Source organism: Platalea leucorodia (assembly GCF_965183815.1).
Source record: "Platalea leucorodia genome assembly, chromosome: 16".
Classification (NCBI taxonomy): domain Eukaryota; kingdom Metazoa; phylum Chordata; class Aves; order Pelecaniformes; family Threskiornithidae; genus Platalea; species Platalea leucorodia.
Window position 1 is genome coordinate 7,723,046 of NC_138838.1, and position 24,362 is coordinate 7,747,407.

The 24,362-nt window shown below is 45.1% G+C and overlaps 3 protein-coding genes across 8 annotated transcripts in view; all 3 read left to right on the forward strand.

Moving 5' to 3' along the window:
- The first annotated feature begins 3,108 nt into the window (after positions 1 to 3,108).
- Positions 3,109 to 5,191, forward strand: UBB (ubiquitin B). Of its 2 annotated transcripts, none has more exons than XM_082328625.1 (2): positions 3,109 to 3,245; positions 4,109 to 5,191. In XM_082328625.1, the coding sequence occupies exon 2, from the start codon at positions 4,115 to 4,117 to the stop codon at positions 5,030 to 5,032; it is 918 nt and encodes a 305-aa protein (XP_082184751.1). In that variant the 5' UTR covers positions 3,109 to 3,245; positions 4,109 to 4,114; the 3' UTR covers positions 5,033 to 5,191. The 2 variants fall into 2 exon arrangements, with proteins under 2 accessions (XP_082184751.1, XP_082184750.1); XM_082328624.1 differs by lacking the exon at positions 3,109 to 3,245 and adding an exon at positions 3,326 to 3,436.
- Positions 5,192 to 11,950: 6,759 nt separating this feature from the next.
- LOC309598164 (transient receptor potential cation channel subfamily V member 2-like) lies at positions 11,951 to 24,237 on the forward strand. 3 transcript variants are annotated; one of them, XM_082328442.1, is made up of 18 exons: positions 11,951 to 12,283; positions 12,483 to 12,672; positions 12,941 to 13,058; positions 14,000 to 14,298; positions 14,944 to 15,077; positions 15,408 to 15,560; positions 16,268 to 16,408; positions 16,886 to 17,184; positions 17,640 to 17,816; positions 18,265 to 18,423; positions 18,553 to 18,648; positions 19,183 to 19,253; positions 19,965 to 20,130; positions 20,862 to 20,928; positions 21,016 to 21,323; positions 21,724 to 21,842; positions 22,629 to 22,723; positions 23,499 to 24,237. In XM_082328442.1, the coding sequence occupies exons 4-18, from the start codon at positions 14,057 to 14,059 to the stop codon at positions 23,627 to 23,629; spliced, it is 2,358 nt and encodes a 785-aa protein (XP_082184568.1). In that variant the 5' UTR covers positions 11,951 to 12,283; positions 12,483 to 12,672; positions 12,941 to 13,058; positions 14,000 to 14,056; the 3' UTR covers positions 23,630 to 24,237. The 3 variants fall into 3 exon arrangements, with proteins under 3 accessions (XP_082184568.1, XP_082184569.1, XP_082184570.1); XM_082328443.1 differs by having other exon boundaries at positions 11,952 to 12,283; positions 23,454 to 23,611; XM_082328444.1 differs by lacking the exons at positions 11,951 to 12,283; positions 12,483 to 12,672; positions 12,941 to 13,058; positions 14,944 to 15,077 and having other exon boundaries at positions 14,165 to 14,298.
- The window catches only part of ITGAE (integrin subunit alpha E), a gene marked incomplete at its 5' end in the record, with an annotated part of 59,015 nt that continues 58,194 nt past the window's right edge, over positions 23,542 to 24,362 (forward strand). Inside the window, one exon of one of the 3 annotated variants that reach the window (XM_082328435.1) lies at positions 23,542 to 23,632. Coding sequence is in view for 1 of the 3 variants with exons in the window: in XM_082328434.1 (XP_082184560.1) it covers positions 24,223 to 24,289 (67 nt within the window). Of the gene's footprint in view, positions 23,633 to 24,217; positions 24,290 to 24,362 lie in introns of those variants that run through there. The other 2 variants (XM_082328432.1, XM_082328434.1) reach the window with 2 other exon arrangements.

Sequence of the window (24,362 nt, forward strand, 5' to 3'; positions counted from 1 at the left end):
CTGGCTGGCTGTCCCAAGTTAAACCCTTATAACTAAAGATAAACAGATTGCTTTATTTGACATCGCTCATGTAGAAATGATACGCTGTTGCTAGGACATTAGTGTACATAAAAAACAGACCCAGCTTGTGTTCTAGAATGTACAGATTCGTTGGAAACATTTCTTTGACCCCAGATCCTTCTCTTCTGAAAGTAGGTTGCTTTGTACTACTGCCCAATGACCTACTTTTGAAACCACTTGGAAAGCAATACGTGTTCCCAACTGCAGGCCCGGTGCCCTGGCAAAGGCGGGAACCACCTGTGCAGTCAGGCCAGTCACAAGATACAGATTTCTGTTTTTTCAGCTTTGCATTTATTTATATACAGTTGACAGTCAGCTGCTTGGCAATTCTTACTCACCAAGAGCTACTGCAGGGAGTGTGGCATGTATGTGAAATACATATGCTTTGTACAACCACAACAGTTACCACACCATTTAAGAATTAACAGATCTCCTTTGTATCAAATTCAGGTAGTAAAATATTTCCTGAAGAAATTCTGAGGTAAAGCTGAAATTCAGTAAAATGAAGTCACAAGGCCATCACCTCCAGTTTGGGAGATTATTCTGTATATATAATGTGTGAAAATGAGGCAGAATCCAGCCTGCAATATATAAACACTGCATTCTGACTTTAAAAAGAAGTACCTTTCAGCTTGATAATAATTATCATTGACATAGTATAAAGAATCTATGCAGATATGAAGTGTGGAACATTCAGGGCATGAGTTTACGACACAGAAAAAGCCAAGGGACAGGAAAAGAGGTATTTAAGAAGCTCTCTGTATTCAGCCCACCCCCCCAAAACAAAAGAGGTGGGCTCTGTACAGGCATGTAGATGGCTATCGCAGATTAATAGTTAGGAGAATTAAATGAATCCAATCAGTGGAGGCTGCAAAATGCTAATGGTGGCCTGTGTAGAGCAGCTTGCCTGCAGGCTATGGAGATTAGTTTAATTCTGCTAGGCCCTGGAGTTATGTGCACAAAGCCTAACTCTTCTGTTTCTCTCTTTTTGACAGAGGGATAACTGGGAAAATAATGAGGCTTTTTGCGTGGAATTGATTAATTTAATCCATAATTGTTTTTAAAATGGAGTCCGCATTCGATGTCAGCATGTTGCTGCCTGTGCTTGCTTTGGGTAATGTCATTTCCCTGAAGAATGAATTTTTCAGGAGCCATTATTAACAAGGTATTTAAAGAACTACCCATGGTAGGCCCATCTTGTTGGGACTTTGTTCTGCTCTGTTGATTTGAATACTTAAACAGAAACCAAATAACAATAGTGAAAGCAGATTAGTCACAGGATTTAGCCATACTTAGAAAAAAACAAGGAGGGCTCCTGTGTTTTCTGGTTTACACAGAAAGGAAAAAAGAAAAAAAAAAAGACAGAAATTTCTCTTTGTCCATCTAGAGGGACATTAAAAAACAAAGACATGCACACTAAAATCCTTAATACAAGTCTGATGTGCTCAAATACAGGCCAGTCTTTAGATTAGCCTGTGGTTAATCTCCAGCTTAACAGATGTGGCCTTTCACATCTGTAAATATTAGTTACTCGTGGCCTTCCTCTCAGGACTCCGTGACGCTGGCTGGGGGACACAGCTCCTGGAGCAGTGCCTGGGATGTACAGCATACACAGGCCAGCCTTGGAGCAAACATTTAGTAACCCTGGCACCAAGCAAACAAAATGAACCTATTGGAAACACTGAGCAAAACTGGCAGCTTAAAGAAAACAAATGTGATATTGCCTAAATCTGCCTTTTGTCCTGAATTTATGTAGCTGAATAACATTTCCAAGGTTGGTTATTGCCATGGAGCTGTCTCTGAACTTTCCAGTTACCCTTTTCCTCTCTTCCTGTTTTTACATTATGAATAACTCTTGCTGGGATGACTGACTTTGTTTTTACTGTAAACCAGGAGGTGCTAGCAGACACAAGCCCTGTTAGGAGAAAGGAAAGCAAAAGGGTTTTGTTGTTGTTGGCTTTTTTGGTGGTTTTGTGGGTATTTTTGGAGTTTTTTTGGGTTTTTTTGTTTTGTTTTTTTTTTTTAAGGGGGAAATAGAGTAGCTCTGTACTGAATCCTACCATTCACATGCATGCTCATGCTTTGTGAGTGGAGGATTTAACAGCAAGTTTATCTGGCTTCACTGAAGGAGCTAGCAGCAGGTAAAACACTTCCACACAAAAACCCTTCTCGATTTTGTGTAATATAAGTGACAGCATGAAGGGTATAATGAAGGTTAATTAACATGAAGCGCATTTCCATATATTCAGTTCACAGAAGGAAGTTGCTCCATAACCTGATCAAAGCTTCCTGTTCTGAAAGCAAGTAAACAGCCATTTGCATTTCAAATGTCAGCATTTCATCACAGGGGTTGTTTTGCAGCCTCACATTAAAGAATTAAGTTGTCAGCCAGCCGGCTGAAGCTGGTTCAAAGGCCTGCTCAGGAAATGGGCCGCATGACAGGCCTGACGCACCAGCAGTCACCGACATTTGCCACATTTCTAAATAACATCTTTTTTTCAGCTTTGCTAACTCACTTCTGCTCTTCCCAGCTTTTCCTTACGGCCACAAACGACAAGGGTAGCCCTACAGCCTACTCCAGGCTCTGCCATAAATGCTTCACGCAGGGAAGGGGGTCAGTCAGACGCGCTGCTCTCTCTGTGGGTCAACAAAAAAGCTGGCGCCAAGGGTAACCCCTCTTTCTCCGGGGCACTGTTCCCCCAATCCGTGCCAGGCCTGGGGCTGTGACAGGGGGGCTAAAAAAGCGCCCCAGCACCCACCCCGACGCCACCCCGCAGGGCTCCGGGGGCCTCTCCCGCCCGCCCGAGCAGCGGCGCTAACCCGCATGCGCGCCGCCCCCTCCTCGCCGAAATCTGCCTCCGCCCGGCGGCTCCCCCCTAGCAACAGCGCTGACCTCACCGCGCACCAATCAGCGCCCAGCGGCACTCGAATCTTCCAGAGCTTTCCGTGGTAGCCGCCCGCCCCGCCCGTCTCTGGCTTCCCCCCGCGTCAGCCAATCAACACCCGCTCTCCTGACCGCCGCACCAATCAATGCCGAACTTCCCGTGCTGGCTACGAACCGCTTCACCGCGTCGCCAGATCCATCCGCGCCCACAGAAATTTCCACATTTTTAAGGGTCTGAGGCCGCACACTAAGACTCCAGGACCCCTTTTCGCCCTGGGAGAGAGATTGGAGAGGGAAAAAGGCGAGTATTTTTCACAACAGTGGTCTTTTACTTGGGACTACTTTGGGAGGCGGATGGACACGTCATCTTACGGGGGCGGGGACTGTTCAGCGAGAACGCCATAAATACGGGCGGGTCTGCGTGACGCAGTCGGTTACCGCTGCGGTGGAGCAGAGCAGAGCTTTTGGCGAGAGGCGTTCAGGGCCGGAGACGTGAGTCGGGCGGTGGGAGAGTTTGGGACGGCTGGAAGGGATAAAATAGGACGGTTTTTCGGGGCAGGAGGGTGCGAGGCGGGGGGTGGGTGTTTGCCGGGCAGTGGGTGTTCGCCGGGCACTGTTTTTTGGTAGGGATGGGAGGGGAAGGGATTGAGCACAGTCTCGTTTTACTCTGAACCAAGTGGCTGAGATCTGGGCAGGGAGGGGGGGAGGAATAAAACGGTTCGCTTACGAGAGGGAGGTAGCGTTAGGGTGAAGATGGCGGAGGCTGCGGCTGTCCGCCTCGGAGGCGGGTTGCTGAGTCACTGCTGGGGGGAGCAGCCCGGCGCTGCTGTCGCAGTTCGCCACCGTGAGGTCCCGCAGCAGCTGTGCGGGGGCGGCGGCGGCGCGTCCCGCTGCCGCATTGCTGCGGGGGGGCAAGGGGGGTCTAGGAGCCGATCGGTGAGAGGCAACGTAAGGAATCGGTTATGGGATCGTAGCGTAGCCTTAAAAAGAGGTTTAATCCGTCAAGAGGGAGGTGTGGGAGAATGGTTGTAGAAAACATAAAGAAAATAAAACCAGGAGCTGCTATTTATATAGTGTGAAATAGCAGTAATCCTTTTATTTAGAAATCCTTACAGATAGTTTTTCACTAAGTAGCTAAAGTTGAAGCTTCTATATGTTTTGCAGTTCAAAATGCAGATCTTTGTGAAGACCCTGACAGGCAAGACCATCACCTTGGAGGTCGAGCCCAGCGACACCATTGAGAATGTGAAGGCCAAGATCCAGGACAAGGAAGGCATTCCTCCCGATCAGCAGAGGCTGATCTTTGCTGGCAAGCAGCTGGAAGACGGGCGCACTCTCTCCGACTACAACATCCAGAAGGAATCGACCCTTCATCTTGTGCTGCGCCTGAGGGGAGGCATGCAGATCTTTGTGAAGACCCTGACAGGTAAGACCATCACCCTGGAGGTTGAGCCCAGTGACACCATTGAGAATGTGAAGGCCAAGATCCAGGACAAGGAAGGCATTCCCCCCGATCAGCAGAGGCTGATCTTTGCTGGCAAGCAGCTGGAAGACGGGCGCACCCTGTCTGACTACAACATCCAGAAGGAGTCCACCCTGCATCTTGTGCTGCGCCTCAGAGGTGGCATGCAGATCTTTGTGAAGACCCTGACTGGCAAGACCATCACCCTGGAGGTTGAGCCCAGTGACACCATTGAGAATGTGAAGGCCAAGATCCAGGACAAGGAAGGCATTCCTCCCGATCAGCAGAGGCTGATCTTTGCTGGCAAGCAGCTGGAAGACGGGCGCACTCTCTCCGACTACAACATCCAGAAGGAGTCCACCCTGCATCTTGTGCTGCGCCTCAGGGGTGGCATGCAGATCTTTGTGAAGACCCTGACTGGCAAGACCATCACCCTGGAGGTTGAGCCCAGCGACACCATTGAGAATGTGAAGGCCAAGATCCAGGACAAGGAAGGCATTCCTCCTGATCAGCAGAGGCTGATCTTTGCTGGCAAACAGCTGGAAGATGGTCGCACTCTCTCTGACTACAACATCCAGAAGGAGTCCACCCTGCATCTTGTGCTGCGCCTGAGGGGCGGCTGTTAAGTTAATGTGTATCTTGCTTGACGAGATCGCAAATAGCACTTGTGTTTGCACTGTAGTTCTTTAATGTCTTAAGTTAAATGCAAGGGTAATGCAAGCTTAAGTAACAGCTGAACAACTGTCTGTGGAAATGCTAATAAAGTTTTCTGTTGCACATTATGATTTGTAGTCTGTGTCAGTTCAAGCTAGTAAAACTGGTGAATTTAAGTGATATGCTTACTTCGGCTTTGTTCCTTGGCAGTGTAAGCCTCTTTGCATGTACAATGAGGACCTTGTGGATGAAACAGATCTGGATTAAAGTCTTAATTTAAGCACTAATACCATGTTATTTCTTCTTCCTAGAGTTTAACACAACACTTATTTCCAGGAAGGGTAATATGTTCTCTTAAAGACCCCAGAAAGCCACAAACCAAATACAGGTGGTGTGACTGTCTGTGGGGTGGGTTTTGGTCCCACTTGTGGACTTGGTTGTGTGTTTAAACTGACTCTGCTAGTCCCGAGGTGAGTGAGCTGTTCCATGGCGTGAAGTGACTTGAGCTTCGGTATTCTTTGGGGGGGGCTGTGTGAGCACACATGAGGAGGAGTACTCTGTTTTTTAAGTGGAAAGTCTGTTGTCTATGCCAGTGATGGCCTGTTGGAAGTAAATTTTATAGAGGTGAGTGTGGGGTGTTTCTCTGGTGGGCTCATCTGCATGGAAGGTGTGATCGGGGGAAGGAGACTGTGGGGACAGGGTGCAGGGGTGGGAAGACTGAATGTATTGGCTGTAGTGAAAACTCAAATACTGAAGGCAATATGTGGCTGAGCAGTAGAACAACTTCTCATTTAAGTAAAGCTTTTTTACACAATCATTTAATGCCAAAAGCTAGGGGGTTCCCACTGAAGTCTAGCTTTTTTTTAATGGGGTGAGTTAAGGAGACTCACCCAAACAGGTGCTGGGAGGCTTGCAGTGGGGGTTAGAATGGTTTAGCTCAGCTGTGTGGTGGTGGGTGTAATAATCCCTGTCCCCTTTCACAGAAGCTTAACTGGGTTCTGAGTCTGTGGCTGTCAGCGTCGTCATCCGTTGAACTTCGACAGCTGCTGAACTTGACGTGGGAGTGGGCATCCATATGCTGTGCGCACAGCGTTTCTGTGCTGGTGCGCTCCGCTTTTTACTGATAACCTTGTATTGTGCAGCATCTTGGTTAACTTTTTTTTGTCCACAGTGTTGCTGTGAAAGTTTGTCCCTCTTAAATTTCAGCTTTAATTTAATGTTACTGTCTGTCCGTGGTAAGTAATGCACTTGTATTAGCAGTGCATTCTTAGCATGGGTTGGTGTGCAGTCATGGCCAAAATGTTACACTACTGTTTCCATAGAAAACTGCACATTGTGATGAAGTTCAGCGTGGTTTTGATGGTTATAACTGTGATAGGTTTGGGTTTTGGTTGTCTTTTCTAGCAGCAGGGCTTGCTTCCCTGTCTACTATATGTAGCTGTGCTAGCCGAAATCTGAAGCTCTGTGAACTGTTTCTACCATAAGAGATACTTCCCTCAGATTACTGAAGGTTTCTTGCAATTGCTTCTTTTGCCTTTCCTTGATTTTATGCTTTTTGCAGTTTAGCCAGTTAGCCAGCTTCTGCTTTTTCCAGTTTAGCCCCCTAGGCACGTTGCCCAGAGAGGCTGCGGAGACTCCTGCCTTGGAGATACTCGAAAGCCATCTGGATGTGGTTCGGGCAACCAGCTCTAGGTGGCCCTGGGTGAGCAGGCGGGCTGGGGAGGGTGACCTCCAGGGCTCCCTTCCAACCTCGGCCGTTCTCCGATTCAGTCACTGCTCGCTGGGTGCCTCGTAGCTCACGTGGTGTATAAACTCCCTGAGCAATTTCTAGCCCAGAGGAGATACAGCACTGAATAAATTTACATTACTTATCTTTTTCTGCTGCTGATTTGCTCCATGGTAAAACTAGCTGCTTTATCTTTCCTGGCTCATATTTGAGATGTCCTTTCTCAAGTTCTTCCAATAATTAAGCTCTGCTGTATGGTAATGGGTACAGGCACTAACTGGTCGGATAACGGAGGCTGCGGTGCAGTTTGCGTTGTTTTAGATACAGGTCTGGAATTGGCAGGTACCTTTTCTCCAGTCAGTTACTGAATGAGAGCTGTTGCAGAAGCATTGCTCAAGTACGGTGTGGAACTCGGACTCGCTAGGCGATGTTAGGTGCAGTGGGCTTTGTGCAGAGCTGTCTTTGGGGTTTGGTCTGCTCTGCAAGGACAGGGACCTTGGGAACGTGAGGTGTAGCTGTCTGAGCGGGTCCGCACCAGCTTCCCGGTGCGTGCTCGCTCTAGCTTTGTTCAGCCCAAGCCAAACCTGAGTTGAGCCATTGGCTCTGCTGGTATTTGTGGTGGTCCTGTTTGTGGATGGTTCATAAGCGGAGCCATGCGTGGAGCCCGCTTTGGCCTGACGTTGCACCTGAGGTAACAAGCACTGGCAAGAGGGGGTGGTGGTCAGGCATTTCGTGGCTGTGGGGAGCAGCTCAGGCCTAGTTTAGGCAGCCTGAGCTGATGGTGCGAAACGGAACGTGTCTGTGTGCGGTTTTCCCCAGCCCTGTAGGAAGATTTCCTTAGGTGAGGCTTGTGCTGAAAATTAACTGGCTTACTAGAAACGGCACAGAACGGCACATCCTCAAAGCCAGAGTGCAAGGAGTGAAATCCCCGGATGCTGTCGTGTCGCAGCACTACCCTGGGTGAAGTACGGAGCCGGGCTCTCGGGTGGGTCACTGCGAGGACACGGGGCCGCTGGTGCTGGGCTTCTGCTTCGCTTGCAGGAGCTGGGTTACGGGGCTTCTGGTCCCCCAGTTAACGGAGAGGTGACGGTCACTGGCTGGAAGAGATGACTGCAAGGGATTTCTTCATTAATAAAGAGAAATCTTTGCAATTTCTCTTAAATGATGTGAATTAGGGAAATGTATATAAATTACGAGGAAATGTAAATATGAATTTGCGTAACGTGCATTGTTTACACTGAAGAAGTTATGAACAAAAGACTAAGAAGTATCAGGCAATATGAATCATTGATGTTGTTAAGATACAACAGTTGTTTTTCTTATAATGTGGTGGTAACTCAATTCAATCTGCTTTGAGCCAGCTATTCATAACTAAAATAAGAATTTAATAGGCTTCAGCCAGAATCTATATGCTATTAAAATGGAATAATCCTAATGCTCCCGTATAGACAACAGATTCTGATAGCGTCTTTTAATCCTGCTGCAGCCAGAGCTTTGTGGCTGGCCTTTGTGTTATTTCTTATAGCTTCAGTTAATTTCTAGATTGTTCTCTCTTTAAAACAAATTAAAATTCCAAGATTTCAGGGGTTTCGTCTTTTGTGCGCTTTAAAAAATTGAACTCAAATGAGATAACCCTGTTATACTGGGTTTTGGATATGTTTAGCGTTTTGCTGTGGTAGCAACTGCCCCAAAGCGTAATCATGTAGGGAAAGTGAGGGTTAAGGCAGAGAAACACTGGGAATACCTCAGTATTTTTCCAGTCTTGTCTGCAGTTCCAAAGGCATTGCATAGTAGCTGCATGCAAAGGTCCTTGGCTGCACAATTTTGTATCTATGGAACATCGCTGTGTCATCAAAAACAGCCTTATTTGGAACTTGAGTTTTTAAATTAGACACGTTTCTGTTAACTATTTGATACAAACAGTAGGTGAGTGACTATAATTCTCACAAGGGTATGCTTGCAGCTCCTTTTTGCTACTTTTGAAGAATTTCCTATAGAGGCTGTTTTTATAAGCAGCAGGAAGTCAGGTTTACTTAATGGCCACTGGATGTCACTGTTTCCCCACAAAAGTGTTACTTTGGAACGTTACCGTTGGATTTCATATTTTGCTGCTATTTGATTGTCAGTGGAGCATTCCTTCAGGCTGTAATCCTACAGAAAGGGATACATCAAGTAGAAAGATACTTCCATTTAAGGAATAAGAGAAGTGGATGGTTCCTTCCAAGGCCTGAGAAGTGTATAGATAGGAGCCTTTAAATATTATGATATAAGTCTAGTAGTTACAGAAATACTGTCATGTAAATTAATTGGGTCCCCAGGGGTATCAGACAAGTTCTGACAAGGTATTATATTTAAGAATATTTGGATTTTAGACTGGGCGCTGGCTGGTGTCTCTAGAGGTAGAGGATTCCATCTGTGTAACTATAGCAAATGAAGCTGCCAAAATTATCCCTTCAGTGTGGGTTTTACATAAGTTGCATGAAAAAACGTCTGGCCTTGCAAAAATACTTGATATTTTCCCAAGTGTGAAAGTACACCTTTAAAAGAAACAGTTTTCTTTTAGCTGTGTGGCCTTCGTGAGGTTTGAATGAAGCGCTGGCCTACCTGTTCTGGAGAAAATGTTAATGGTCCACCCTTGCGTGCTGTTATTACAGGCTTCCTTCTTAAAGTGGCTACAGATCAATGATGTAATTAAATTACAGACACATGTAAGTGATCTTCTGTTTACAGCATACAGAAAACAAGAGTATTACATTTTTCAGTATTTGGTAAAAATGGGCACTTGGGTGAACAGATTTTAGGAAATGTGCTTGTTTCCATCTTTTCAGAAAGCCGCCTTCCTCATGCTTCCTTTTGCCTTCTGTTTCAGCAGGTTCCGGTCATTGCTTTTTCCTGCCATGAATTATTGTGCGTTTTGATATATCACCTATAATTATATCATCATTATAATTGTGAAAATATTTGATAATATTATGAAATTAAAATTATTGATTTGTCTTAAAATTTCACTGAGTAGTTAAGAGTTTGACTTCTCTTTTCCCAGATTTACGATTTCCACAGAATGTGTCTCCCCTGTCAGGAGAAACTTCGTGCCATCATACATATGTGGTGCTTAGGGACATAGTTTAGAGGTGGACCTGGCAGTTAGGTTAACGGTTGGACTCGATGATCTCAGAGGTCTTTTCTAACCTTAATGATTCTGTGATTCTGTATTTTCATCAGCAAAATAAGCACTGAGCAATTGCAAGATTCCTCCTCGTTCCCCCAAATAAAAGCCTCAGAAGGCAAGAGGATCACATGTTGCTTTTGAAAACCCAGGCTGGCAGATAGGTGAAATTAAATTGCCACTGTTATTCTCCCTGCATGCTGCTTTGGATGGCTTTCTCCTGATTCCTAACAGCTATCAGGATTTTAAATTTTGGTGGCAAGATGCTTATTACGCCTCGTAACCAGCTCAGCTGGCTAGTGCACAGCAGTGACATAATCCCATTACTGACCTCGGAGCGCTGTTAATAGCAAGTGCACGTTTGGGCAGATCTTGTCTTTTTTTTCCTGCCTTGCTTCTCCCTTCTCTGAAATGGCAGTGCAAGTGTTTGCCCTCGTATACTCTCTGGGAAAGCATGTGCACATGTGTGTATGCATACCGATGTTTCTGTGTTCCCCCAGCAGCTCCGTGTTTCTGTTTTGCTGTGGTGACCTCTCGGCTGGCGGTGATTCCTTTCCCAGCAAGCTGCACATTCTCCTTCCTCTGTGTAAGCTATTAAAACCAGATGTGCATAAAGAACTCTGTTATGATGCACTTTTGTGGGCTGATTTCATTCCCCGGCTAGAATGGTGGGCTGCCTCCCATGAAAGATGGGGGAAAAGCCCAGGAGGATTTAAACCCCTAAGTCTGAGCTAAACTCCCAGGCCTGAATCTATGTCTGTTGGTATCACAGTGAATTAAGTGTAACATGACAAAAGCAAACTGAAATAAATCAGTGCTGGAATGAGGGAGAGGAGAGGTGAGATCTGGTCTTGCATTTATCTGCATATGTTTGTTCTTTATAGGCTATTCTGTGGGTACTAATGAATCATTAAAGCCTGGAAAGAATAAGTGGCTTTACATTGTTCCTGGATCAGCTTAATTTTGAAACACAGGAATCTGAGAAATAAGCTTGTGATCTCATGCAAAACTATGAAAGAGGAAAAGGCACCCTGCCATTTAATGGGTGTATTTATAGGAAGGTCATCTCACAGCCTGCATCTGACTCAAAGCAGGAGCCATCTGGGAGTGTTTCTAGGGGTGATGGCCATGTTCCAGGGAGCCCCACATCATCCTGCAGCCCCGTCAGATGAGGATTGCTTTAGGCAGCACCACCGTGGTGGGAAAGGCCATCGAGACTCTGTGTGCTGAATGTCTTCCTGTATTGATGCTGTGGGAAATAACGATCACGCTGCCTCCTCGGGCCTCAGTTCTGTTAGGAGAGAAAAAAGTAAGACGCTTTGTGTGGGCTAATGTCCTCTGTTTCCCAGGGGTCCTGTTTTGTGAGTGACAAGTGAAGGGGTATTAGTGGGCGTGCATGGTCACCACTACAATCAGTTGTAGGGGTGGTCACTCTGTGCTCCCAGAACCTCCAAGCGTCTCCAAGACTTGCACTCCTTTGAAGAACCAGCCCATTAACAAATGGGCACTAGTGGCAAATTAAGTAACCAGCAGCCTAAGTGTTTTGGGACTGGGGCTGCTCTGTGCAGTCTCCTGTGCTTGTGATGAGCAGCTGACACTGTTCTTTGCAGGGTAACATTCTGGCTAGTGTATTGTCTCATATGGCTTGCGCTGCCTCGTAACTGGGGTCTGTGAGGCGTGAGGAGAACTGGCTTCCCACAGAAACAGTTGACCTCTGATGTTTCGATGCATGCTTGCTTGTCTTGGGGCTAACTGAGGGAGCCTTGTGACAAACCTCACAACTAAACCACGGGCTCTAGCGCTGTCGGGGTCAAATCAGCCGCCTCCCTTGAGATCTGAGTGGGCCGTTGTTGAAAGTCACGAGATGTTGCCTCTATACGTGCAGGCAGGGGTTAAGCATTATGAATTTGCAATAGCCAGCCAGCTTTCCCATATAAGAGCACTGCACTCATTGGCTCTCTTTTACTGAGAAATCTATCTAGTCATTTCCTGTGCAAGCCCTTCTTCACTTTGCAAAAAGCTATACAGTTGAGTAAATGACAATAATCCGTGCTTGTTCCTTCTCACAGGCAGCCTGGATTCTCTCATGGAGCACCACCAACTAGGAGTTCGATGTTGTGCCATTAATAGAGTGCTAATATGAGCGTGGTCTTCTCTGCAGAAGAAGAGGACTCTCACCCATGGATGTAAATAATTTGGGGTCTGCTTTCATGCTTATTGGTGCTTGTTGGTATTTGACTTGAATTCTACTGAGAGATTATTTGCCCTCTGAAGGATCAGTTGGGACTCCTTGTCAGATCAGGTCTTGGGTGGAGCTCGCAGCAACTTGGGGTAAGTGCTGTGCTCTTCCTGTTTTGACAGCAGGGCTTTTTTGTGCTGCGCAACTCAAAATGGCTTGGTAAAGTCGTAGAAAGAAACAACTCAGCTTTTGAGTAGAGAAGTGAAAGTTGAGCTGGCAGACGGAGAGTGGTCTCTGTGTTTCCTAGGGATGCACGAAGTGGATTATATATTATAGGGTCTTTTTTTTTAGGACCATTTTGCTCTTGCTTTTAAACCAGACAGTCTGTCTGTACAAGACTGACAATAAATAACTCTCTTGAGCACTGTGGAGAGATGGAAACTGCAGCTGAGAAATGATTTTGGGGAAAGGAAGACGGAAAAGCACAAGCAAACTATTGTGGAAGTACAAATAGCCGTCTAAAGGATTGGCAAATGTACCAGTAAGTGTTTTGGGGGAGGAAATAAGTCTGAAATGGGATTATAGGGTGTATGCCTGTGTGTGCAGAGGAATGTTTGTTATTAGAGTGCAGACTAAACTGAATGGCTGAATTATCATAATGGTTCGTCTTGAAATCAGCCCTTGGATTTCTTGCTGTGAGCTGCATAAAGATGTTTTATGGCTGTTTTCTGCCTAGAACTACGTTTCTCCACATCCTAATCTAAGCCAGAATGCTTATTCTGTGTCAATTTACCTCTTTGCTGGTATAGGCTATGGAGTCTGGCTGTAGTCCCAGCAAGAGAGATTTCTCTTCAGAGAAAACCTGTTAACCATTTGGAGGGAGTACATGTGAATAAGACGGAGTTATTAAAAAAAGCTCTGCTTCAGGTTGGTAATCATGGATGTTTCCTTGCTGCCTCACAAACTGTGCGTGAATCTGCAGTCATATGCTGACTACAGATAGCTTGCATTGGGTGTGGATCTGAGATGTAGCCAGATATACATGAAGAGATATCTCAAAAGAGTAAAGAAGGAGTACAGGACATAATAGATGAGAGAAGTGGGCTGCCTGGGTGCTCTGATGAATACTGATGCTCTCTGTACAGCAGATCTGGATCCAGCTTTGCTCTTGGGAGGGCTGTGCTGTGTTCAGGCTCTGAGGACTGTGAGTGTCCACATGGCAGCTGGGGTGTGTGTTTGCCTGTGCTGTAGAGCTGGAAGTCCAAAGCCTGTGCCTGCATGGATAGCCAACAGCTCCAAACACTGGGGAGATCCCGCTTGTTTTGCCCCAGGATGAGATGCGAGAATGCATGAGGGGAGCATAATTTGTGCATATGTTTTCCCTGTAGAAATATTGTCATTCTTACCAACGGAGAACATGAACAAACCTATCGCTCTGTTCCAAAGAAGGCCTACAGTTAGTCTTATCTTTTTGGCCACTTGGTGACTAGCCTGTGTTGGCTGCACTGAGACAAGAACAATGATCATAGTCTCCTAAAGATCCACTTTCTTTGCCTTTTATGTAAGGACCCTGTGCTGCTGCCAACAGGTGAGGTCATCTCACAAAGGGGGTTCAGATGTTCTGCAGACAAGTTGCCTGTATTTCATGAACTGCTTTTGAACTTATCCATTGGTACCCTATTTAAGGCCTTGATCCTTTATTCAAACACTCCCACTGTGCAGAGTTTTATTGAATCTGTCTCTCAAGGGACCCATAGTCAACTGTAGGAATGCTGGACCTGGAAACATGCTTTCCTCTACGTGTGTGCCGCACCGTACACGTTCTAGGTTTGTGAACAAATTGTGTTAATTCTCCCTCTCCCTCGCAGGTTTAGTCTCCCAGTGGGGAACATCTTTGGTGATCTGCAAGACCATCTCTACTAGAAATGGATAACTTCACAAATGGGCAGCCGGGCCCAGGTCAGAGGAACAGGTTGATAGGATTGCTAGAAACAGATGACAGTATCCAGGATGATAAACCTGCATCTAGTAAAAAAGAAGAAAGATCAGGGCTACATGGAAAGAAAGGAGAGCCACGGCCCTTGGAGACACCTTATCAGAAGGAGAGCAGTGACTTTGCTCCTCAAGTCAAGGTTAATCTGAACTATCGGCCAGGACTCGTCAGCAAGTGAGTAACTTGGATATTTGACAGGGGTGGGATCCCTGTTGATCTGTACTGTTCCCTGGTGGTAGGGGCCTGTGGACTTTACCAAAGTCTAAACTAAGAGTGACAATACAGGAATATTAGAGGAATCTGGTAGGAGGTAATTAAAGGCAGAAAGGGGACATATTAGCCCTTTACTTCTGCACTTGGAAGGTATGTGTATGGTGTGTGTTGTGGTGTATTTTGGGTATATTTGAACCAGCACCAAATAAGCTAAGTTGGGTGTGAGAGCAGCTTAGCATGGAGCCCTGAACTGTTCTTGCCAGAGAGGGATGTAAACTAGCTCACAGAGCGTTTCACACCATGTGATGGGACTGATTCTGGTCCTGCAGCTATCTTGGGCTTCTCTGTCTTTGTTCTCTGGATGCGTTCCAGGGTTGCACATCAGACTGGATCTGGGAAGAGCTCCAGCTGATGGAAAGAGCAGCCACTCAATAGACAGTTATTTCCCAGAATTCTCCTTTTCTCTTGACTAAAAAAATAAAATACTTGTTTTTTCTGAAAAACTTTTCTGCCTCCCTCCTTTCCTACACTGTCCCACTGGAACTTATTGCACACTCTTGTCTTCCGCTCTCCAGAACTTCTTAACGCTTTGCATTTCTTCCATAGCCAAAAGGACCCCAATCGCTTTGACAGAGACAGGCTCTTCAGTGCAGTCTCAAGGGGCAGCCCCGAGGCACTGGATGGTTTACTTGAGTACTTAAGGAGGACCTCCAAATTTCTCACCAATTCTGAATACACAGGTAGATTCCTGCTCAGTACTTCATAAACAGGGTTAGCAGAGGCAGCGCTTGTTAATGTAGGAGGGAAGGAGGGGAATCTGCTCATGGTTCTTTGCTTTCTCCAGCCTTCTGTCCATTCTTTTGTTTTCCTAATGTCCACCTGAGGATGGAGAATGCCATTAATTACATATATCCTAAGGCTTTTGCCTCTACTGCAGACTAAAAATACCAAGAAAGGCCTTTAAAATAATTATTGTATTTGGTCGTACAGTGACAGTTAAGTGCTGAAACAAGTAATACAGATGTGTGCAAAGTACATGTGCAACCCATTCAATACTCCTTTTCTACTAGATGCAAAGACTGGGAAGACCTGCTTAATGAAAGCCCTGTTGAACTTAAAAAATGGAAAGAATGACACAATCCCACTTTTGCTGGAAATAGACCAAAAGACACAGAATCCCAGGCCACTCGTCAACGTGGCATGCTCTGACTGTTACTACGGAGGTAAGGTTTCTGTTCTGATGCTGTGTCAGAGCAGCCTCCCCATTAGGCAGGTGAGATGTGGAGATACAAGGAAAAAGAGGGGAACCGGAGCTTATGCAGCACTGCAGTTCCAGAGTTCTGGTGCAGTTACAGTAACGGCCTTCTTACCTTTTAATTCTGATTTCTGATTCTGGTCTGCATCCTCTTCAGCCCTGAATTATACACTTGAGTTTGCAACTTTGTTCTCAGTTTATAAAACAGAAATTATAGACATTTAATAACACAGGAATATGAGAGGATTTGCTTTGGAAAGCTTAAAAAGCACATCTAAAAGTGAAAAAGAAATAGTATATCGCTATTAAAGAATGAATTCTGCTGGCTGGGTTATCCTTGTAATAGAAGACCTGCAACAGTCATGTATGTGTATAGTTGTCTTTATCCTCTCATAGCTGCTTGGGATCCTAGTGCGAGGCAGGGGTAATTGCCTGGTCTTGCGTTGAATTTCTGATAGTCTTGGGGCTGGTCTTCTGACTTAGTGTTTCCAACGTGCTTTTCCCATGAACATTGTTGAAAGTCATCACTTGCCACCCACCCCCTGCCTAGCACTGGGAATGCAGGATTGCTATGTAGAACACACAGCGATTGTTGAAACGGTGCTTTGCTGAAGAGTCCTTCGCCTGTGCCCTCTGACGGTGGCTCTGAGTGATGGGTTTTGCCTGTTTCCTTAGGTCAGACAGCACTCCATATTGCCATAGAGAAAAGGAGCCTAGATTTAGTGAAAATTCTAGTAGAGAATGGAGCTGATGTCCATGCCAGAGCCCATGGTGAATTCTTCAAGAAGAAGAAAGAAGGTGTTTCCTTTTATTTTGGTGAGTCAGTGTGGAACATGTTCCTTCGCATTTTTTTATTGACTTACTGTATGCGATGCTGCTAATTCTGGTTGGGTTTGCCCCTCTGTCTGTGGGTTGCCATGTCCACTGTCCTGTAATCAAGCTCTTGTCTTATTTGAATGGCAGGATCTTTTCACAGATTGAGGTGTTCAATGAGCATTTGCCATCATCTTTGGGTTTACATATTTAATCATACCTCTTCAGACAGAGACAAATACTTCGTTAGTTTAGCCAAATTAGGGGTCTGGGAAAGTGTTTTAGCTGCCCCCAGAAATAAGGAGTAATTGTTTACTGTAAAACCCTTTCTGAATCTAGAGACGCTGAGAAAGAACTTGTTGTGTGTTCCAGTGGTAAAACTATAGGCTAAATATATTTTCCCAGAATTGCTTTTTTTTTTCTTTAATTTTTTTTTACCCCTTTCTGCTTCCCCTCCAACTACTGTCCTAATCTCTTCAGGTGAACTTCCCCTCTCCTTGGCTGCTTGTACCAACCAGCTTGAGGTGGTGGAATATCTTCTGAACAATCCCCACCAGAAAGCCAGGCTCCAGGAGCAGGATACGCAGGGCAACACCGTCCTGCATGCCCTGGTGATGATTGCAGATGACACTAAGGAGAACACAGAGTTTGTGAGCACAACATATGTTGAGATCTTGAAGGCAGGTGTGAAGGTTGACCCAACGTGGAAACTGGAGGAGATAGTGAATTATGATGGATTAAATCCTCTGCAGCTTGCTGCCAAGACGGGCAAAGTAGAGGTAAAGACAACTAGAGGGAATCCCTGGGGTTGCTGAGAAACAGGGAAGACTGCAGCATACATCCTCAGCAGAGCAGTGGGGTTCAATGTAGGAACATCATGCACCCAACCCATAGCGATGCTGGTGACAGTGGCAGTGCCACAGGAGACACTAAAGGAGGCCGCCTCCAGGCCACTCCAGTTAGTGTCCTACAGAGTCTCAGCTGGCTGATGCTGCTCTCTGTGCCAGCCAAGACAGCTGGTGTGGACTGAAATTGGTTCTACTCCCGGAAGAGCTGATAAAAGGTGTAGTTAGACTGCCTGCTTTTAGCCAGATAGTCTGGTGTTTGGATACATCAAAGTGTATAATGCAAAAAGTCAGGTGCCCTGTATTTGCAGGTGATTTGGGTGTGCTTGTGTCATTCTGCACCTTCACTGCATACACGTTTTTCTGATACACATCTTGTTTCTCTTCAGATCTTCAAGCACATCATCCAACGAGAGATCAAAGACCCAGTGTACAGGCACCTGTCACGCAAGTTCACTGAATGGACCTATGGACCTATCCATGTGTCTCTCTATGACTTGTCCTCTATAGACAGCTTTGAGGAAAATTCTGTGCTGGAGATTCTCGCCTACAGCAGTGACACACCGGTGAGTGCTTTTACTAACAGTCAAAGACAGCACCGTTTTTTCTGCCTTTCTATAGTGTTGCTGTATAATTATGCAAATCACTTCAAGTTAATGTGGTTATTTCACATGATCATTTTTCTGGAAAAGAAATGCATGATGGAAGTATATGCATATTTTATTATTTATAATCTGCTTGATATGCCTCTGATAATCTATACTATGAGAGAAATTTTTGATCCTTTGGTTGTCCTAAGCCTAGGTGTGTCCAAATACCTTGATGAAGCCAAGCAGAAGTAACTTCCTATGGGATGGTTGACTTCTTTCATGCTGAAAGGCCTGACTGAATAAGCCCTTAGGGATACCCTAACTGGAGCCACTGGACTCCAACCCTGAAAAAGACAATCCTCTGGTGAATTTGCATTCCTGTTGACACATGGGTACATTTTTGTTGTTTTTTTTTTTTCCACAGAATCGGTACAAGATGGTGGTTTTGGAGCCACTGAACAAACTGCTTCAGCAAAAATGGGAAACGTTTGCTTCCAAGAGATTCTACTTCAGTTTTGTCTCATACTTGTCATTCATGATCATCTTTACAGCCATTGCATACTATCAGCCCTTACGGGTAAAGGTAGGCCTAGTCGTCTTTTATCTGGAAAGGCCTGAATGGATGGAGCTGAGTTTAAAAAGTGCGGGGTGGTTATCATCACTACCTCTGCCTGTCTTCAGTGCTTTGTTTTTTTTTGTTTTTATCTTGCAGCCCTCATTTCCAGTGGAGTTCACGGCTGGAGGCTTCCTGTGGGTCTCTGGACTGATCATTATCTTGCTAGGAGGTGTTTATCTAATTTTTGCTCAGGTATGGGGATCTCTCATCTAGTTTCACTGTGAGAAAGAAAAAAAGGAAACCATCGCTGACATTGAGGCAACAGATTCGGTTCTTCTGACATCAGGATGTGCATGAGTGGATGGCAGGACGGAATCCTGCTCTGAAACGCTTACAGTGTCAGTACGATCTAGCAGTGACAGGGGTGGCACAAGCCAGGTTGCTGGGCAAGAGGAAGAATAGGCTCACAACAGTAAATAATTATGAGACTTCTGTGATTTATGGTACTAAAATGTATCTTTGGCATTTAATGCAGTCTATTAATAAAGACATTGCGCTGAGCCGTGATTCAGCCCTTGTTTATCTGTGCCCTTTATAAACAAGGCCCTTTTGTCATCTCAGAAGGATGACTAGCTGAAATTTGGGATCTTGAAAATGAAAGCATGAAGAGGAGCTTATGGAGCAAACCTTTCCCCTGAGTGATAGGCTATGTATGCCAGGCAGGAATCACTCTCTAGCATGCCCTGTTGTTTTGATTAATGACTACTGTTGTTTTTTCTCTAATAGAGTCTGTACTTGCGGAGGAGACGCCAGTCCCTGAAGACTATGTGTTCTGACAGCTGCATTGAGATCTTGATGTATGTCTCTCGAGGTTTTTTGCACAATGAAAGCATGGGTGAAATTGGTTCTCTGCTGTGTGCAGCTAAGTTGCCCTAACATTACTAGAGAGACGGTGAGCAGGAAAGATTGATTCTCTGCCACTGCCTCCTCTTTCCATCCCTTCCCTGCTTGCTTCTCCTACCTGCTGAATCTTGTCATAACCCTTTGTTGTAATGGAATTTGCTGGGTAGGGTCTGTCCTTGGATTTGTAGCTGAACACAGCAAAGGTCAGACCCTCAATTATTCTACAGTTAAGAACGTATACTTGTTAGAAAAAAGAGCTCAAGTTTTTAATCATACAGTTGCTATGGCTCAGATTTGATCAAAAGGAAAATAATTTCTCAGTTTTCTGAGGAGAAATGTGTATAGATGCATGTGTACGCACGTATGTGTGCATGTGTTTGTAAGCGTTAAAATTCTTTTCCATTTAGTGTCAGTTATGTGAGTTACATCAAGCACTTCAGAGTTTCCATACTGTGAGATTAACCAGTTCATAACAAAACTGAAGCAATTTGTGGGTCTGGTTATAACAGGATTTGCTTATATAAACTGTGTGTCTGATTAACTGCCACTCTATATGTTCCATGTAGCCTCATAAAATGTGTTTGCTTTTCCTTGCAAAACAGAACAAGGCCCTGCAAATGGGCCTTTTTGCTGAGGTAAGTCACTGTGTGACTACTTCTCTCCAGCTTCATCCAGGCTTTCTCATTGCTGCTGTCAGCAGTCCTGTATGGTGCAAGTTCAGAAAACTATGTGGCGGTGATGGTATTCTCCCTGCTTTTGGGATGGGTGAACATGCTGTATTACACTCGGGGCTTTCAGCGCACTGGGATCTACAGTGTCATGATACAGAAGGTCAGTACTCGGAAAAAACTTTGTATGAAAAGCTTTTGGGTGTGAGGAGCTAATAGAAGGCCTGCAATTACTTTTCTTCTCTCAGGGTCATGAAAACCATAAATGGAATTGATGTACTGGCTATGGAAGTAAAGAGATTGCAGAAGGCAATTAGATCAGTGTCTTCAAGGAAGTACAGTTGTGGCAAACCACTAGTTTGCCATCTTTGAATATAGCAAGTGAGAGCAGCTGACACCCGTTTGTCACAAATGACTCAAAACTAGCAGTCAAAACCAGTGCAAGTTCCCTGGAACTGTTATGCTTGGGCTGAGAAGTGTTTCCAGGTCCATAAAGGAGTCTGGGACTAGAAAGGCAAGACGAAGCAGGTGAATTGAGGTGCCAGGGAAGAATTCTGATCACCACTTGTGTGAAACCCAGTGAAGACAGAAAACAGAGACATGTGTTGAAACAATTTGGAAGCAGCCATACTAGGGAACTGATATGATATTTATTTGTTTCGAAGAACCTATTCATACAAACATAACAAAGAAGTTCATGTAGTACTCTGAGATTAAGCTACTAATGATGTTACTTACCCAAGGAAGTAATTTAACATGTTAAACTGGATAAAAGCATTTTCCAACTTGCTTCAGTATTGTTACTGGCAGTTGGTTTATGATGTGTGAGAGCAGATCATCCTGATGATTTCACGTGAGATAAAGAATGGCTCTTCCTCCTGATTTGTGTTTCAGACTATTCTGAGAGATCTGCTGCGTTTCCTCTTGGTTTATATGATCTTCCTCTTCGGCTTTGCTGCAGGTAAGGACTTAGGCAGCATTATGTTATAGGCTGGGCTGCAAGAAGTAAATTTTTCTGAGGAGGATTCAAATTCTGTTTTTCTCATAGCTCTGGTTACGCTGATGGGGGATGCTCCTTCGGTCTCTCAGAACAAGTCTCTTGCTCAGATGGAGAGCGCTGGGAGCCATGCTATGTATGGCGGGCTGCTTAGCGTCTCCCTGGAGCTCTTCAAGATCACCATTGGGATGGGCGACCTGGAGTTCCAGGAACATGCCAGATTCAGATACTTCGTCATGCTCCTGCTGCTTCTCTTTGTGATCCTCACTTACATTCTTTTGCTCAACATGCTGATTGCGCTCATGAGCGAGACTGTCACGGGTATTTCTGACGATAGCAAAAGCATCTGGAAGCTGCAGGTGAGACACAGTGCTGCTCAGCAGCTATGTCATGGCCCAAACTCCTACTTGAGTCTCATAACATCAGAGATGACAGTGCCTGTCTTTGTCCTAAGCCTCCGCTATAAACTTCTCTTTTACATAAATATGCCACTCTGGGGGTAAATCCTAACATAATTTTTAGATATATTTTAAAACTCATGCTGTTTGCATGGCTACCAGCTAGTCCAGATCCACGTGCATCAGTAACTTGAGAGAGTAAGTAACTGACTGGTGCTATTAAGCTAAGGAGCACTTTGGGATTGAGTTCCAAAGTGATTTTCTAAGTCAAAGTAGTTGCTGATTGGGGAAGATTTAATCAAAAAGAGGGGCTGGGCTCTGTATGCCCTTTTTTCTGTCTGACATTGACTTCTTCTTTCAGAGGGCTATTGCTATTCTAGAAATAGAGAAGGCCTGGCTGTGGCGCCAAGGTGGGAAGAGGAGATCTGGCTGCTTCATGTCAGTGGGCCTCAATAAGAAAGATGAGAGATGGTGTTTCAGGTAAGACAGATGTACCATTACCTCTTACGCTCCAGTCTAGTAATGGGTTCCCATGATTCATAAGCTGGTAGCCCTGAACCGCCCCAGGGAATTTCAGCACTGACTCAACAGAGCGACTCAACCTGTTCCTGGGTACATGCAAATTGGTTGGTGAGTTCAATGCTGGAAGTTTGAGAGCTAGTTGAGATGCCAACATTGTCACCCAGACATGCTGTCACCAAAAGATGTCCTGTTTAACCCACATCTGTGCAAGTGGTTATGGTGGCAGGGTGTCTGCAATGATGTTTTCTTTGCTGCTTCAAGTATAGCTGTGCCCGGAGCAGGCTGTGGTGGGAGGGGTGCAGGCTGGTGGCCCCCTCCCTCAGGAACACGCAACTTGAGCGCAACACGAGGGGGCAGCACCCTTCCTCGCATATAGGGTCTGGGAAAGCAGGTGAACCTCTCTCCTTCGGGAACTCCAGGGTGTTATGGGCTATGGAGCGTGTATAGAAAGTAGAATCTTCTCCTTTGCAGTAAGTATATTCTCTGGGAGGAGCTAAACTATTTTAAAACAAACAACATAGACCAGCACACAGTATGTAGGGGAAGACATTTACCTTGTGGAGCTTAGGCTACAAAAGATCTTTACTCAAAAAAAAAAAAAAATCTGTAGGGTGTTGTTGCTACAGCCAAACCATTAGGATTGTGTTGGCAGGATGAACTGGGTTGGGATGCTGTGGGGCAATCAGATATGGACTGAAATGCTGTGTTCCATGCATCAGTGTCTGTTGCATTTTGTCTCTCCAGAGTAGAGGAAATTAAATGGACGAATTGGGCAAAGGATGTGGGAGTTCTTAAAGAAGACCCTGGAAACACCAATGATTCAGAAATAAATCCAGAAGGTAAATTAAATCATGAAGAAAGGTCTTCAGTATCCTGTTAGCTTCCTGCTCAGCAACTACTCTTGGCATGTTATTATGTCTTTGGTAACAGAAATTTTAGGCAGGCCAGCTTGCTCATGAAATTGCTTCCACACAGCATCCCTCAATAGTAGCAGCATCACTTGTGAGCTGAGAAAATAAAGAATTAGAGTAGGTATGGACCTGGTCAGAGTTTGGGAACAAATAATGAGAATGAAGGAGATGCCATTCCTACTTACCTCTGGTAGAAACAGGCAGGAAGCGCTGCTGAGGAAAGCAAGGGCTGTTCTTCCCTTCGACTCAGTGGCCCAAATGTGTGGTGCTTTTTCTAGGAAAGGCAAAATCTAGGCCCACTCATACTGCAAGTGTTAAAACTACAGGGCTTTTATAGCACAAATCAGGGCATTAACATTGGCAACTTTGTCAAATTCTGCCTAAGATAATTGTTTGCTTCCTTTGTTACACCTGGGAATCAAATCTGTGTGGAAAATGGGGAGCTGTTACTTTCTCTAGAGATATTTTGTTCAGCCTGACAGAGCTTGGACAAGAAGCTCCACCAGATTTAAACACAGCCCCCTGCTCTTCCAGCGTAGGTTCTTCCTAGATGCCAGTTTTCTAGGAGTGGGGAGGTTGCAACACTTAAAATACTATCTGTTCTATGTTGGGTTTTCCCTAAACCTGCGCTCTTCTAAAAACTGGATCCCTTTGTCAGCTGCCCGCTGACAAAGGGCTGCTGTTTTTATGTCTCCTGCTGTAGAGACAAGATCATGGAAACGGATGCCACAGAAACAACTGAGATCAGCTGTTTCAGAGGAGCAGTCACTATTGCAGCCCCAGCTATCAGCAACTGAGATGATGCCTCTAGAGGGACAAACCAGAAATCTTTAGCAGGTTTTCTGAATTGCAACCTTGCTTCCAACTTCAAAGGAGTAGTTCTTCCTATAGCGGCTGGAAGAGTTGAAGGCATTATCAGTATTAAAGTGCATTTCATCGAAGACTGTGGTTCAGCCTGTGGCTTTAAAGATTTTCATGCACTTTAACCATTAATTTCCTCTGAAGAAACTATTTTTACTCAACTTTCTCTGCCTAACACTTTCTTATTACTATGTCTAATGGTATAAGTGCAAGAGCAAGATCATAGGGGCAGTGGGGAGTGCTCTTTGGGAAGGCAGTGCTTTCTGAGCTGTATAGAAATAATGCTGTTTGCCATAGAGAAGCAAAGGATGGAGTGACCTATCTAAGAATGGGTGGACTGCTATTTTTTTTGGCATAAGAGACTGTGCTTTGGAATAAAGAGTGTTGTAGAGGCATAAAAAGTTGCGAAGGATGGAGTTGGCTTCTGTGCAGAACGCTGTTGGTTTGAGACATGAGTGGACAAATACTCAGTCTTCAGTCATCAAGAGCCATACTGAGTCTTTGTGTCAGCACCTGCAGCGCTCGGTGTTTAGTCCACATCAGAATTCCCGTTTTACAGTATTAAAATGAAATCGTTTGCACGGTGTGCGCATTTGCTTAAGAGCACAAAAGCGATGTGTATTTCCTGGATCTGTAAGTTCACATGGTGAATTTCTGAAACATCTGTCTTTCACAGGTTGCTTTGTCTCTGTAGAAAACAGCAGCA

What these genes read in the sequence shown, in the direction of transcription:
- UBB (XM_082328625.1), top strand. Translation starts at nt 4,115, where the DNA reads ATGCAGATCTTTGTGAAGACCCTGACAGGCAAGACCATCACCTTGGAG.
- LOC309598164 (XM_082328442.1), top strand. Translation starts at nt 14,057, where the DNA reads ATGGATAACTTCACAAATGGGCAGCCGGGCCCAGGTCAGAGGAACAGG. An exon ending in ATCAGCCCTTACGGGTAAAG is followed by an intron (nt 18,424 to 18,552) that starts GTAGGCCTAGTC and finishes TTTATCTTGCAG; the next exon opens with CCCTCATTTCCAGTGGAGTT. An exon ending in CCTCTTCGGCTTTGCTGCAG is followed by an intron (nt 20,929 to 21,015) that starts GTAAGGACTTAG and finishes TTTTTCTCATAG; the next exon opens with CTCTGGTTACGCTGATGGGG.